At 42.7% G+C, this 12,500-nt stretch overlaps 1 protein-coding gene across 2 annotated transcripts in view; it reads right to left on the bottom strand.

Moving 5' to 3' along the window:
• The window catches only part of fbxw7 (F-box and WD repeat domain containing 7), a 179,033-nt gene that overhangs the window by 730 nt on the left and 165,803 nt on the right, over positions 1–12,500 (bottom strand). For both annotated transcript variants that reach the window (XM_072669889.1, XM_072669890.1), the window contains 4 exons: positions 8,069–8,250; positions 6,612–6,837; positions 3,462–3,672; positions 1–1,803 (listed from right to left, as the gene is read on the bottom strand). The exon at positions 1–1,803 is cut by the window's left edge and continues 730 nt beyond it. In XM_072669889.1, coding sequence (XP_072525990.1) covers positions 1,535–1,803; positions 3,462–3,672; positions 6,612–6,837; positions 8,069–8,250 — 888 coding nt within the window. In that variant the 3' untranslated portion in view covers positions 1–1,534. The remainder of the gene's footprint in view (positions 1,804–3,461; positions 3,673–6,611; positions 6,838–8,068; positions 8,251–12,500) is intronic.

The raw sequence follows: 12,500 nt of genomic DNA on the forward strand, positions 1-12,500 counted from the left end.
CTCACAACACGCGCACTCACACGCTCTCACAAACGTTCATGCAATCGCACTAGCAAACACTCGCAGGTGAAATTCTTTTGAGTTTTTCCATCTTGTCTGACATTCTCCCTCTTTGCAGCCTCGTAGAGGCACATTTGGCTCAAGTTTCAGTGGCAAAAAAAAAACAAAAAACAAAAAAACAAAAAAAAAAAAACAAAAAAAAAGTTTTGCTGTTTATATTTCTTGTTTTTGTTTGTATGTATGTCTGTGTCATTTTTTTCCATTTATCTTATAAGTCCAAACTCTAGAAGTAAATTTCTTTTTAGCATCTCTAGTCTGGGACTAAAACGTCACAGCCAGCGAAAAACAAACAAACAAAAAAAAAAGTTCCACCTCATTTTTTTATTCCGTGTGACTAGCAGCATTAAGTTCAGTTTGGCCACTGGGTGGGGGTGGAGGGTACGAGGGGCTTGGGGGGGTGGGGGGGTGTAGGGGGAGAATCACGAACAAAAATGTTAACAAAATAAAAATCCCCATCTCCCACGAAGCACCGGTACTGAAGAAGAGCCAACGTGAGCAGCCTGGTTTGACACGTGAGGACAGCAGGGCACGTCCAGAAACGTGGGGAGAAAAATGACACGGCAAAAAAAAAAAAAAAAAAAAAAAAAAAGAAGAAGAAAATCAGAAAGGGTTCGGAAACGACAGAAGAAGAAGAAAAAAAAACATGACTTAGCTTAATACTGAAGCCTGTTGCTAGTGGCAACAGCAGATGTGAACAGTGGGGTGGGGGGAATGAAGAAAACGTGAAATAAAAACGTAAATTTTTGAATTCACAGTTGTGTTGAGAAACAAACAAAAAAAACCCAACCAAAAACAAATGTGGGGAAAAATATACCAAAAAATAACGCAGTGTGCTCCTGCTTAACGAGGATCAATAAAATTGGCTTCGTTTGCTTCTGTCGTTTTTCTAATCCTCACATTTCAATTTCAATCATCAGTTCCGCTTCTCCTCCGGCTTAAAACTGTAACCTTTGCGCCACTCAGTCCGACGAGGCTCTAATCTCTCACCATGCATACAGTGTCGACTTGTTCGTTCAAATCTTTTAAAAAATAAAACTGAAAAGGAGGAGGAGAAAAAAAATATATATAAGCTGTGTGTTTGTACATCTGGGCGTGCGTCGGTCAGGCTTGAGCTTCAAGTCTCTGTGCAAGGCTGCTGCAGCTCCGCACCCTTTTCTTCCCCCTCCCAGCATCCTCCTGGCCTGTGCCCATCCTTTCCCAGAATGCTGTGAGGACACACCCCCCTCCCATACCTCGCTCCATGGCGACGGTTGCCAAAGGGGCGTCTCACGAGCGATGGCACGGCAGGTGGAAGAGGAGGAGGATGAGATAGAGCGAGTGAGAGCGAGTGATGGGCCTTGACGCGGAGCAGCGCGAGGAGGCCCAGTTTATGTTTCAGGACTCCTCTCCCCTCCCGTCTGTTTATGTTTGTTTTTTCCCCCCTACTCTCCGCAGCGCGGCGACAACGACGATCCGCCATCTTTCTCGTTCCATCTCACTTCATGTCCACGTCAAAGTCCAGCACCAGCAGCTTGGTCTCCTCTGTGCCGTTACGGCTGCCCACGGCGCACACCAGCTTGGTGTTGGAGGCGCGGATCCTCCAGACTACGCCGCCGCTCCCGCCGCTCTCTAGAGTCACCAGGTTCCGGATGAACTCGCCCGTCCGCAGGTCCCACAGCTTCACCGTACCGTCGTCAGAGCTGGTGATCACAAAGTTCTTGTTGAACTGCAGACATGTCACTGCGCTCTGATGCTTATGGGGACCTGTAGAGAGAGAGAGAGAGAGAGAGAGAGAGAGAGAGAAAGGGTTAATCAGTAATATGATGGATGTATGAGCTGATCTACAGACTACAGCTTCAATATCCACTCACACACACTACTGCTTTACACTGTGTGTGTGTGTAAAAGGGAAAAAGGGAAGACGTAACTATGGTTACGAAAAACACTAGCTTTGGTTCTGTGCCCTTGAGGTACTGTATCAAAATGGTCTTAGAGAGTGCACGAGAGAACGGGAGATAGAGAGAGAGAGAGAGAATGAAGGAAGGACAAAGGAGGGAGAAAACATGGAATGGAGAAAGTGAGCAGGAGTGCAAGAAAAATGAAGTGTATGTGAGATAATTAAAGACAGAAGAAGAGAAAAGAAAGAGAAGAAGAAATAACCGATACAGAAGGGAGGCCAGAGAAGTGTGTGTTAACACTGGCTCCTCACTGCGGAGAGTAAAGTGGGCGCGGCCTGCAGTAAAACTGGCAGCAACGTCAACATTGTGCATAATCCCCCAGTGTGTGTCTGTGCATGCAAGTTTCAAATGTGTTGATTCCAATACACTTCTTCTACAACACTCAGACCTCCCCGTCTGCAAACACACACACACACACACACACAGGACTGAAATGAAATCAATGAAAGGTTTTATGCAAATAAGATCAGTGAATATTTAAATGAGGATCTGCTGCTCCTCCAGTTTTAGATTAAACTCAGCATTTCCATTTCAGAGCAGCACAATCTCCTAATGAACCATTACAGCATTAACAGAGTTACGTGTGTGTGTGTGTGTGAGAGAGAGGACAAGCTCTTTTATCACAGATTTTCAACATGACGCACAAACACACTTAACATACAAAAGATGAGGGAGCCCCCCTTAAATACACACACACACACATTCCTCTCGCTCTTGCATTTAAGCAGCACATGTGCTCTGTCTATCACCTCTGTATTGTGCTACTAAGGGGAGGAGCCAAATGCAACAAGCCACTGTATAATAATAATAATAATAATAACAATAATTAACAATAATAGTGATCATTAAAAAGTAGTTCATTAAGTGTGTAAAGATAAACATGAAGGTAAAACAGCTGTAAGTAAAGAGCTGTAATGCAGTAAACAGTGTACTGTCTTAAATGTGCGTGTTTAAACAAAGGTGAACAGAGGAAATGCCCACTGAACCAAATACATGACCTACAAATGATAACACTGTGTGTGTGTGTGTGGGGGGGGGGGGCTCGTTCCCCCCTTTCTCTCCCTCTGGGGCTCCTCCAACCCACCCCCCTCCCATCCCCCTCTTCGCTCATCCCGTACACTGTCGTTCAGTGCTGCTTGTTAGTGCAGAGCCCTTTGTTCATACCAGAGTGGGTATGTGTGATGTTCACCACAGACGTGCTGACACGACCCCGACACACACCATCAAAGGTCAAGAGACGCAATGAGAGACGTCAGTGATGAAAAATGCACTTTTACACACACACAAAAAAACCCTCACACATACAGATGGATGATGAAATACTGTATGAAGTCTACTCCTGAGCGAGCAAGCAAACAAGCAAGCAACAAAATCAACCAACCAACCAACTCTCTGGACAGCCCTTCTAAAAGAAGAGAGTGAGGAAGCGAGCTTGAATTTTCAGCTGCATGACTGGTTTCTCACCTTGTAGGGTCTGCAGACACTGGCCCGTCTTGATGTCCCAGATTTTGACGGTGGAATCGGCGTTCCCCGAGACCAGGATGTTATCCTTCAGCTCCATCCCGCTGGTCAGAGATTGGTGACCTGTAAGGGTGTGGATGCAGTTTCCCGTCTCCACATCCCACACACGGATCGACGTGTCCAGAGACCCGCTCACCACGTGGATACCGTCGAACTGCAGAGAACCACAGCAATAACATTAAACACCACACTGAATGCAGACAGCTTGGAGATGCAAACCACAGCAAAACAACAGAAAATGGCTTTGAAGTCTTGGATTTTGTAAAGATTTGGTTCAATTATGATTCAATTTATTCATCACACCGCACCTCTGTTTAAGTTGACCGTCTTGATGGGAGACGATTCGGCTCATAAACTATCTTCCACATCACAATAATTCAGTGTGATTCACTCAGCTCTTAAGGAAATGCTTTGATTCTCCACAAAAATCATTTACTATTTTACTACGGCTTCACCAGATTTAGTCTTTTTTGAAACTGTTAAGTCACCAAAAAAAATCTTCCATTTTACTATGAAAACATCTGATTCAGTCCTTTAGCAAACCATTAAAAGAATCAAGAAATCATTTTACTAGGATTCAATCTGATTTAGTCATTTAGGATAGGATTTGATTCACAAGGCATGATTCAATTCGATTCAGTTCCATTAGATTTCATTTTTTGTAGTTTTCTGTGTTCTTTAGGAAATGACTTTCAAAAGAATCTTCTATTTTACTATGATTCAACTCGCTTCAGTGCTTCAGGGTGCGATTTGATTCACCAAAAAAGACTTCCATTTCACTATGACTCAATTTAGAAAACCATTAATTACTATGATTCACTTTGACTGCTTTAGAAAAGTGATCATGATTCATCATGATCTTTCATTTAACCACAATTTAAATTGATTATCCTTTAAGATCTTCCATTTTGATCACGATTCAGCCCATAAGATTTTTTTAATGAATTAAATATTACATTTTATCATGATTCAGTTATTCAGAAATGTATTACAATTTCTGTTTAATCTCTCATTTCACAACAACTTCATTTTGATTACAATCTTCTAAGAAACAATTTATTATGATCTCCCTCAGTCCACCTTTGAGGCAGTGGAAACGTCTCCATCATTCATTTTAACATTCCTGATCTAAATGCTCAGGGCGCAACACAAAAAAGGCTATGTATGAGAATGATTTCTTAATTTGTTTATACTTGGTGTCCAGACAGCCTAGTTTCTTTACCCACACAGTGCTGCTGATGCTACTACTACTGCAGAATAAAAAAGGTTATTATTCCGAACAAAACGTGCAATAAAAACTCATTATCAAACACATTCACAGCATGACGTCTTATGCTGGTGTTTGCTGTGTTGTGAAAGGGCCTAATGAAAGTACATTCACTGATTTTAATTGTAATTGATTACAACAGCTGAATAGAAGATCAGCTCAGTTTTGTACCCCTAATCTTACTGGTAAAGGCACTCAAACAGGGCTGTAAATGAAAATAATTCTTCTTGAACTGTTTGTTTATTATATCCTGCCAGTCATTCAGACCGTAATTGAGTTCCACACTGTGCTGTCCCTTCACTACAAAAGCACTGCCAACAGCAGACTAATGTAGGAAATACACAATCACACCACTGTTATAGAGATTATTATTACAAACAATATACACACTAAAACATCCATGCTGAATGCACACTCGGCGAGGGGTACGCGTGTGTGTGTTTGTGTGCTGTGAAAGGGCCTAACGAACAGTGCTAAGGAGCAGTGGGCGGACTGGGCCGGATTTGATTTGATTTCACAACAAGACTCAATCGGCTAAAGCCTGGATCCGCCTGCCCCCATTGTTATTGTATTAAACGCTACTTTATTTGATTAAACTTTTCTGATGTAATTGCTCTAAAGCTCTTAACGAACCCAGACCCAAACGAGCAGAGCAGGATATTGGGGCTGGAATCTGGACGACGGCCCAAGAGGCTGGCGAGCCAAAGCCACTTTTCCATCGCTTTCTTCAGGATGAATGTCGAAATCACTGTTTCGGAACGCTACAAAAAGGCACAGAGCAGACAAATAACCCGCCCCCCGCACTGACATCAAACCCTTTACGGGAATTAACAGAAGTGCGTTCAACATTTTACAACACGGGGCCTTCAAACAGGCTGGCGTGGCTCAGCACTCCACATGAACCTCCACTCTGACAGACGGAACATCAGTGAATGTTTTTGCATTCGGAACAAAACCCCATCTGCTGCTGTACTTTCAACCCAAAAATAGAAACCAGGCCTGTAAAACATGTTTATTCTCATTTTACACAGTTTGTTTTTAACCTAATTTTTTTTACATTTACATGGGGCATTAATGTTCTTTACAATATTGGAACTGTGGAAGAAACAGCAAATCCAGTGGTATTTTCGTAATAACGTGCAGCTCTTCTAGAAATAAGACTGATTTCACCTTAAACCAACCCATCCATCCCAAACCCTGAGAGCATGCTGAAGGTCTGAGCAGAAGGCCAATCTGTCCTAGAATCTGCATTGCAGGAAAACGCCTGCTGGGGCAGTGAAGGTGACGCCCTCGCAAAAAAAACAAAAAAAAACTGCACTGTCATCGCAAGCAAGAAGTAGCGTTTCCACATTAGAGGGCAGCCAGGATAATGCTATTGTTCTGATAAACAGTTTAATGAGAGGATCTGGCAGTGGAACCCTCTCCCAGGCTGTGGAAGTGCACTTTTTAATGCTTTCTGTGATGTAAAAACACCTAATTTATGAGCTGAGTCAGGTTTGTCAGAGCAGGGAACGTTGACTATGTGCAATGCATGGAGTCTACAAACTTGGTCCAAGAAAGAACTGCAATAATTAATCCCCCAAAGTAGAAAACAAGGCTTAAAAAAAGTGTTGTGTGAGCACTAGGATTTATAACGTTCACATAAGACACATCGTCATTCTTGACTTGGTCTTTTGGGATTGACTTTCCCATTACAGTGGGGTATTTTCCCATCCCAACTGAAGATATTCGGTCATAGGAAAATATTTTCATTGTTCACCTGAAATTCTATAACTATAATATTCATATCCCAACAATTGATCTGGCCATCCCAGCAGTTAACTCACCTGTAATGAGTAGACTCTGTTGGTGTGCCCCTGGAGTGTGTGTAAGCAGGTTTCGGTTTCGGGGTCCCACACTTTGACCATGAAGTCGTAGGCTCCGCTGACCACCCTGCGGCCGTCGTACTGTACACACCGCACCGCAGCGACATGCCCCATCAGCACATGCAAACACTGACCCGTCTCTATATCCCACACACGCAGCGTCGCATCACGCGAGCCACTCACCACCCTGAGAGAGGAAGAGAGAGACATACAAGGTATTTAGTATATATTCATTCAATTATGGGAGGATTCAGAAATGAACTAAAATCCATTCACAGTGAAGGGGCACATGCAGGCTGTTGTGAAGCGCCAGCTGAATTTGCTTTTAAAAAGAGAACATCACAATATCACGTCACATCCAGGTCCTTCCACACCGATATCAGAACATTTCATCATATCATCACTGGATTCAGTCATAAAAGCTTAAACCGCCATATCGAGCTGGCAGGAATTCCTTACAGAGGTGCACTTCCTGTCAACATGAACATAAAATGAAGGCTATTTCTCACACACTTCCAACACTTACACAGGTCACATGACTGCATTTACTGAGTCATTTATTCATTTACTGTTGGGACACGCTCTTTATATGAAAAATGACCACCGGAGGGGACTAATGAAATGAAAATGGCATCTCGAAGCTCAGTGAAGTGTGCTGGACTGGGTCATTTAGCAGAATGAGCAGTCAACCACATACATACACACACCCCACACATGCACACACCCCTTATGGCCTCGAGGCAGTGGGGCTGAACAGAATCGTCGATGTGTTTTTTTTCTTTATCTACAGAGAATAAAAGCAATAGGCCTTCGTGTAGCATGCATGAACTAACTGAGTTCTTTCATCAGCCTTTTACAGTCCTGTGTGCGTATGCGAGAAACAAATAAGGTCAAACCGCAAGAAACGTACACAATATTTCAGTAAACACATTTTCAAATCTGTGGTCAGTGCATGGCCCAAGTGGGCGACATGGAGGGACAGTTAAAAAAATAAGTGTTAAACTCAAAACATATTTCAGTCAGTAAATACATGAACACTGGAGTTTATATTAAGTTTTTTGTCACTTATTGAGGCAGTGTGCAGATCAGGCCATTTTGAGCAAATCTCTGATATCACAAATTTGTGTGGTGTCCGAATACTTTTCGGATACATTCTTTCCTATATTTTGCCCGATTTGGCATCTATGTAGATCCCCAGGCTAGTCAACTCCACCAGTATATTTACTGTGGCCATGAGATAAAGATAATTCAAAATCAAAGAAAATGAACGAGTGGAGTGTACGGTGAATCTGGAGGTCGTCTCTAGAAAGATGTTTTGAACACGGCAAGACCTTCAGAACAGTGGGGCTACTATTAGTATCTGTAATACTTGATCACTCCCAAAATAGAATTTGTCGCTGTGTGCAGCGTTAGCGTACCTTTTCTCGTGGAGGTGCATGCAGCGCACGGTTGAGGTATGGCCGTACAGCGTGTGGATACAATCCCCTGTCTCCGCGTTCCACACCTTCAGAGTTCGGTCCGTGGAGCCGCTGATGATGATGTTGTCCCTCATCTGAGACGACCAGACGCCGCCGGTGTGGCCAACTAACGTCCGCAAACACTGCAGAGAGAGAGAGATGGACACAGACTGAATGAACAGGGATGCACTTAAAACATCAATTCTGACCAAGTCCAATGTACACAAACCTGAAAACAAATTAAGCTCCAAATAAACAGCAGAGCCATTTCATTTTCTTACACCCCGCTCTGTAACAGTTTCATTCATTATTCTGACTTCCCCTTTAAAGCACACGGCTAATATTTGGAATGACTGTAAGAAAGCCTGGCCGGCTCTAATGACTCAGGAAACACATTCCTCTTCTTTAGAGATGATGGATTGGATATTGATTGCAGCAATAACAGAAATCTCTCAGATTCATCCGCAAGACCAAAGACCACTTCAGCATATTTAATTAAAACAGCAGAATTTAATTTAATTTCCGAGGAAAATGGAATAAAACTAGGTTTCTTGTGGTCATCAGGCAGGTCATGTTCTGGAGGGAAAATCCAGTACTTGTGGATCACAGGCTATGCAACAACCAAGTACAATAAACAGTAGTCCATAACAGCTCAGCTATCTCTCGCTCAACCTACATTCTCTTTCTTTTTTTTGTCCCATATCTCTCTCTGTTATGATAAACAGTACTGCATCGTTAATCTGTGGAAGTGGAGGCTAACTGCCCCTCACCCCCCCCCCGTTCCTGTTCTGCTGCAGAACCGCTACGTTTTATTAAGTGCCGCTTTGTTCTGTCGCCGGTTGCTGGTTTGATGGAACAAAAGAGCAACTAATAGGCAAGTCAAGCCAATTAGTCGTAATAGCTAACCATTATTGTACTGGCCAAAGGGACAAATGGATTCACAAAGCTGATAGAGTGAGAGAGGGGGAGAGAGAGAGATTGGCTATCGCCAAGTGTAATCATGAAGTGTAATTTCAAATTCTCAGAGCAAAGTGTCACTTAGAAACCAACAATTAAACACTGCTCAACAGACATGTGTTCATGATACACCAGGAGGAAGGGGAGTGCGAGGAATATGAAGAGGCAGATGTCAGCAGGAAAAAAATGAAAAAGTAGTAAACAAATCCAATTTTAACTGAACGTGCCCATTGATTTCACCAACTTGCCCAACTTGCCCATTGATTTCACGATTGGTACTGATAATCGAATTGATCAATTAATTGCTTTAAGTGCAACGAAAACAAAACCGGTAACTTGGTGACAACAGCCCCATTACATTAAGGTAAAAATAAGTACCCCTACACCCCTAAACGTAGCGGTTCTGCATAATTTCCATATTGGTGCATCCCTAACTGTCTTGGTTGTGCATTCCTTCCTGATCTGCTTCTAATTACAATGCAGTTCTTAAAGAAAAAAACGCGCAGGATTGGTCACTTTTTTTCTTGGTGTTTTTTTTTTATAGAGGGAATTAATGAATATTAACGCACTTTAACTAAATTATGCATGCTTCAGTCCATTTTATACCAAGAGTTTCCCCGGTGATTGATCTTTCCTGAGGAAGACTGTAAGGTTTAAATTAACGCCCGAGGTTCCCGTCCGTGTTTGGTAGCGATTACAGCCTTTCTGAGTCGGCGTCTGCTAGAAGGAACGTACGAAATGAAAAAGGGCTCAGGCGTGTGTTTATCTGCCCGTAGAGCAGCCATTCAGAAGCCGGGCTCTGGCATCCGCGAGACAGAAAGATTAGCCCGCTGCTGAAGAGCGACTGATGCCACAGATCCAGCTTCAAATCCCACGTTCAGTTCTTCTGCCCCCCCCCTTCTTCCCTCCCCGCCCCCTTCTCTCTTTTCTCCTCAAACGCATTCCATTCTTTTTCTCTCCTTTTTTTTTTTTTTTTTTAAAAACACACTTGTCTGATCCTGACTGGGAGACGGTGGACAGGCGGGCTAAGGGACAGCTAAATTACAGCAATGCTTGGTTTTCTGGGTCTAAAACATCAACGCGGCACTCAGGAGATCAGAGGAGCTGGGGCAGAGCAGTGTTTTAGCACACTCAGAGTTCAGAGTCCGAGCTACAGTAAAGAGCTACAGTCTTCTGAATGGGCTAGAGGCACATTTCTGACTCCAGCATAGGGTGTTGAGTCAGGATTTGCCTTCAAACAGTCCAGCTGCTGAACAGACAGGACAGACTGGAGCAGCTGTTTGCTTTCATTTTCTCTCTGACTGTGTCATGATCTGCTGTTCTAATGTCCCGGCCATTTCAGGCTTTCAGCTGCAACATAATAAGCAAACTATGTACTGTCAACAAGCTCTAGTTCAGTAGTAGTAATAATAATAATAATTAAATATATATTTTTTCTGGAAGTCTGGGAATTGAACACTTCTATAGGGTCAGTTAAGCACAGTTACCACTGGAATATATTCAGTGTACAAGCTGTATGTATATATATATATATATATATATATATATATATATATATATATATATATATAAAAAATTTCTTTTTTTTTTTTTTTTTTTTTTACCAATAAGGTCACCCCAGGATCAAACGTTTAAAATGACAATGAGCACAATTAACCAGGTGACTGGAGTTGTATGTAGGATGAAAAGAACTAGCTATCCATTATAGGAGTGATAGCACTTATTCTTTTTCTGATACTGATATTCACCCAAGAGGCTCAAAACACATGCGCAATCTACTCTACAACACTACAATCCCACAGGAAGTAGCACATTCAGTATCTCTGCCACAGCAGTAGCAGTTAAAGCGCTCTAGTTCACCAGAGTAAGTTACTGACCTCTATGGGTCCGTTTCCCTCATCCTTTCTCACAGTTGGATTTCTTGTCTTGCGTTTCCCCCATTGTTGGCATATAGACTTACATAGCCATCAGCCCTAGCTCACCTTAGTCCTAGCTACGTCCCATGTCTGTTACTACCCATAGCCAATGCCGATAGCAGTTTCTCTCGTTAACGTCCTTTAGTCTCGCTTTAATTTCCTTTTTATTGCGTTTGTGTTTACTTTAACGGCTATTGTACTGGCAGTAGACCCTGTTGTAGTATCTGATAACTGTCTGTCTCATTCCTGACAGCATAGCTGCACAACCAAAAATGTGCAAGCAGTGACATGTAGCTGTTTATATTTCAAATGTACTTAAGTACAGTAATGAATCATAATTGTATATATTTAAGCTGCTTGCCTAAAGCAGAGAGTGGTTAGACCATTACAGAGAGCATTAGTCATATTTTCACATATTCACATTTATTATGCGTCATTTCCAATTGTTTTTTTTGTTTGTTTTGGGGGGGGGGGCTCTGCTGAGCGGTTAGAAGGTAAATGGTAAAGAAGGAAAAGGAGTGGCGTGATGAAGCGCTGAGACTCAACGCAATGAGACCTCATTAGAAATTGCTGAAGAGCAAATGAAGCAAAGTGAACTTGTTCGGCTGAAAGGCTTTTACTGATCTGATCTCAGAACAGTTTCACTATTTATTCGCAATGGCTAAAATTAGAAGTCGCGCAAGAGTACAGTGAACAGATCAGCAGAAAAAAAAAAACGCTACTGCTAGCTGTGCGTGTGTGTTTGTGTGTGTGTGTGTATGTTTGATTACGATGCTGGCCATAGGAATCAGTAGTGGGCGGATGAATGCGGTCTTTTTCCCCCCCTCTGTGTGCTGCAGTCTGCATGTAAAGAAGCTGGTGGTCAGCCAAAGGTGCAGGCTGAGTCATGGACAGAGAGAGGGAGGGGAACGGGCGAGCGAGGAGGACTGAAAAAAGATGAACAGAGATAAAGCAGAATGGGAGGGAGGGGAGGGACAGGGAGAGCGAGCCAGAGACGGAGAGGGGGGCAGAGAGATGTGCTGTAAAGGTGAGGAACAGTAAACAAGACGAAGGCTGTTTTCAAAGCAGCTTTCTGATTTGTGCAGTGTGAAGCTGGAAAAATAAATAAATAAATAAATAAATAAATAAATAAATAAAAGTCCCTGGTTTGCTTTGCGTTTCGCTTTATGGTCAAAGGAACCTCGAGGCTTGCCATGCAAACACTGACAATCTTCTAGAGCTTAGCAGTTACAAATGAACTCCTCAGGAGACCGGCTGCCTGAAGAGACCACAGTACTGTAATAAATACAGCTAGATAAAACCCAGGTTATACGGTCACTGTATCTTAATGGGGGTGAGCTATGGAACGAAGAGACGCAGAGTTAAACTACCCTGATTATAATGCAGGCCTTGAATGGTCAAAAAAAAAACAACACATACTGTAGCCATGTAGCAAATCAACCCATTTACACAATGAACCTCAACAACACTATTTATTATTCTGTGTTCCCCAGGTGGGGTCAGTCTCCTAAAATAGTTGT

This window comes from Salminus brasiliensis, chromosome 24 (assembly GCF_030463535.1).
Source record: "Salminus brasiliensis chromosome 24, fSalBra1.hap2, whole genome shotgun sequence".
In the NCBI taxonomy this organism is placed as follows: domain Eukaryota; kingdom Metazoa; phylum Chordata; class Actinopteri; order Characiformes; family Bryconidae; genus Salminus; species Salminus brasiliensis.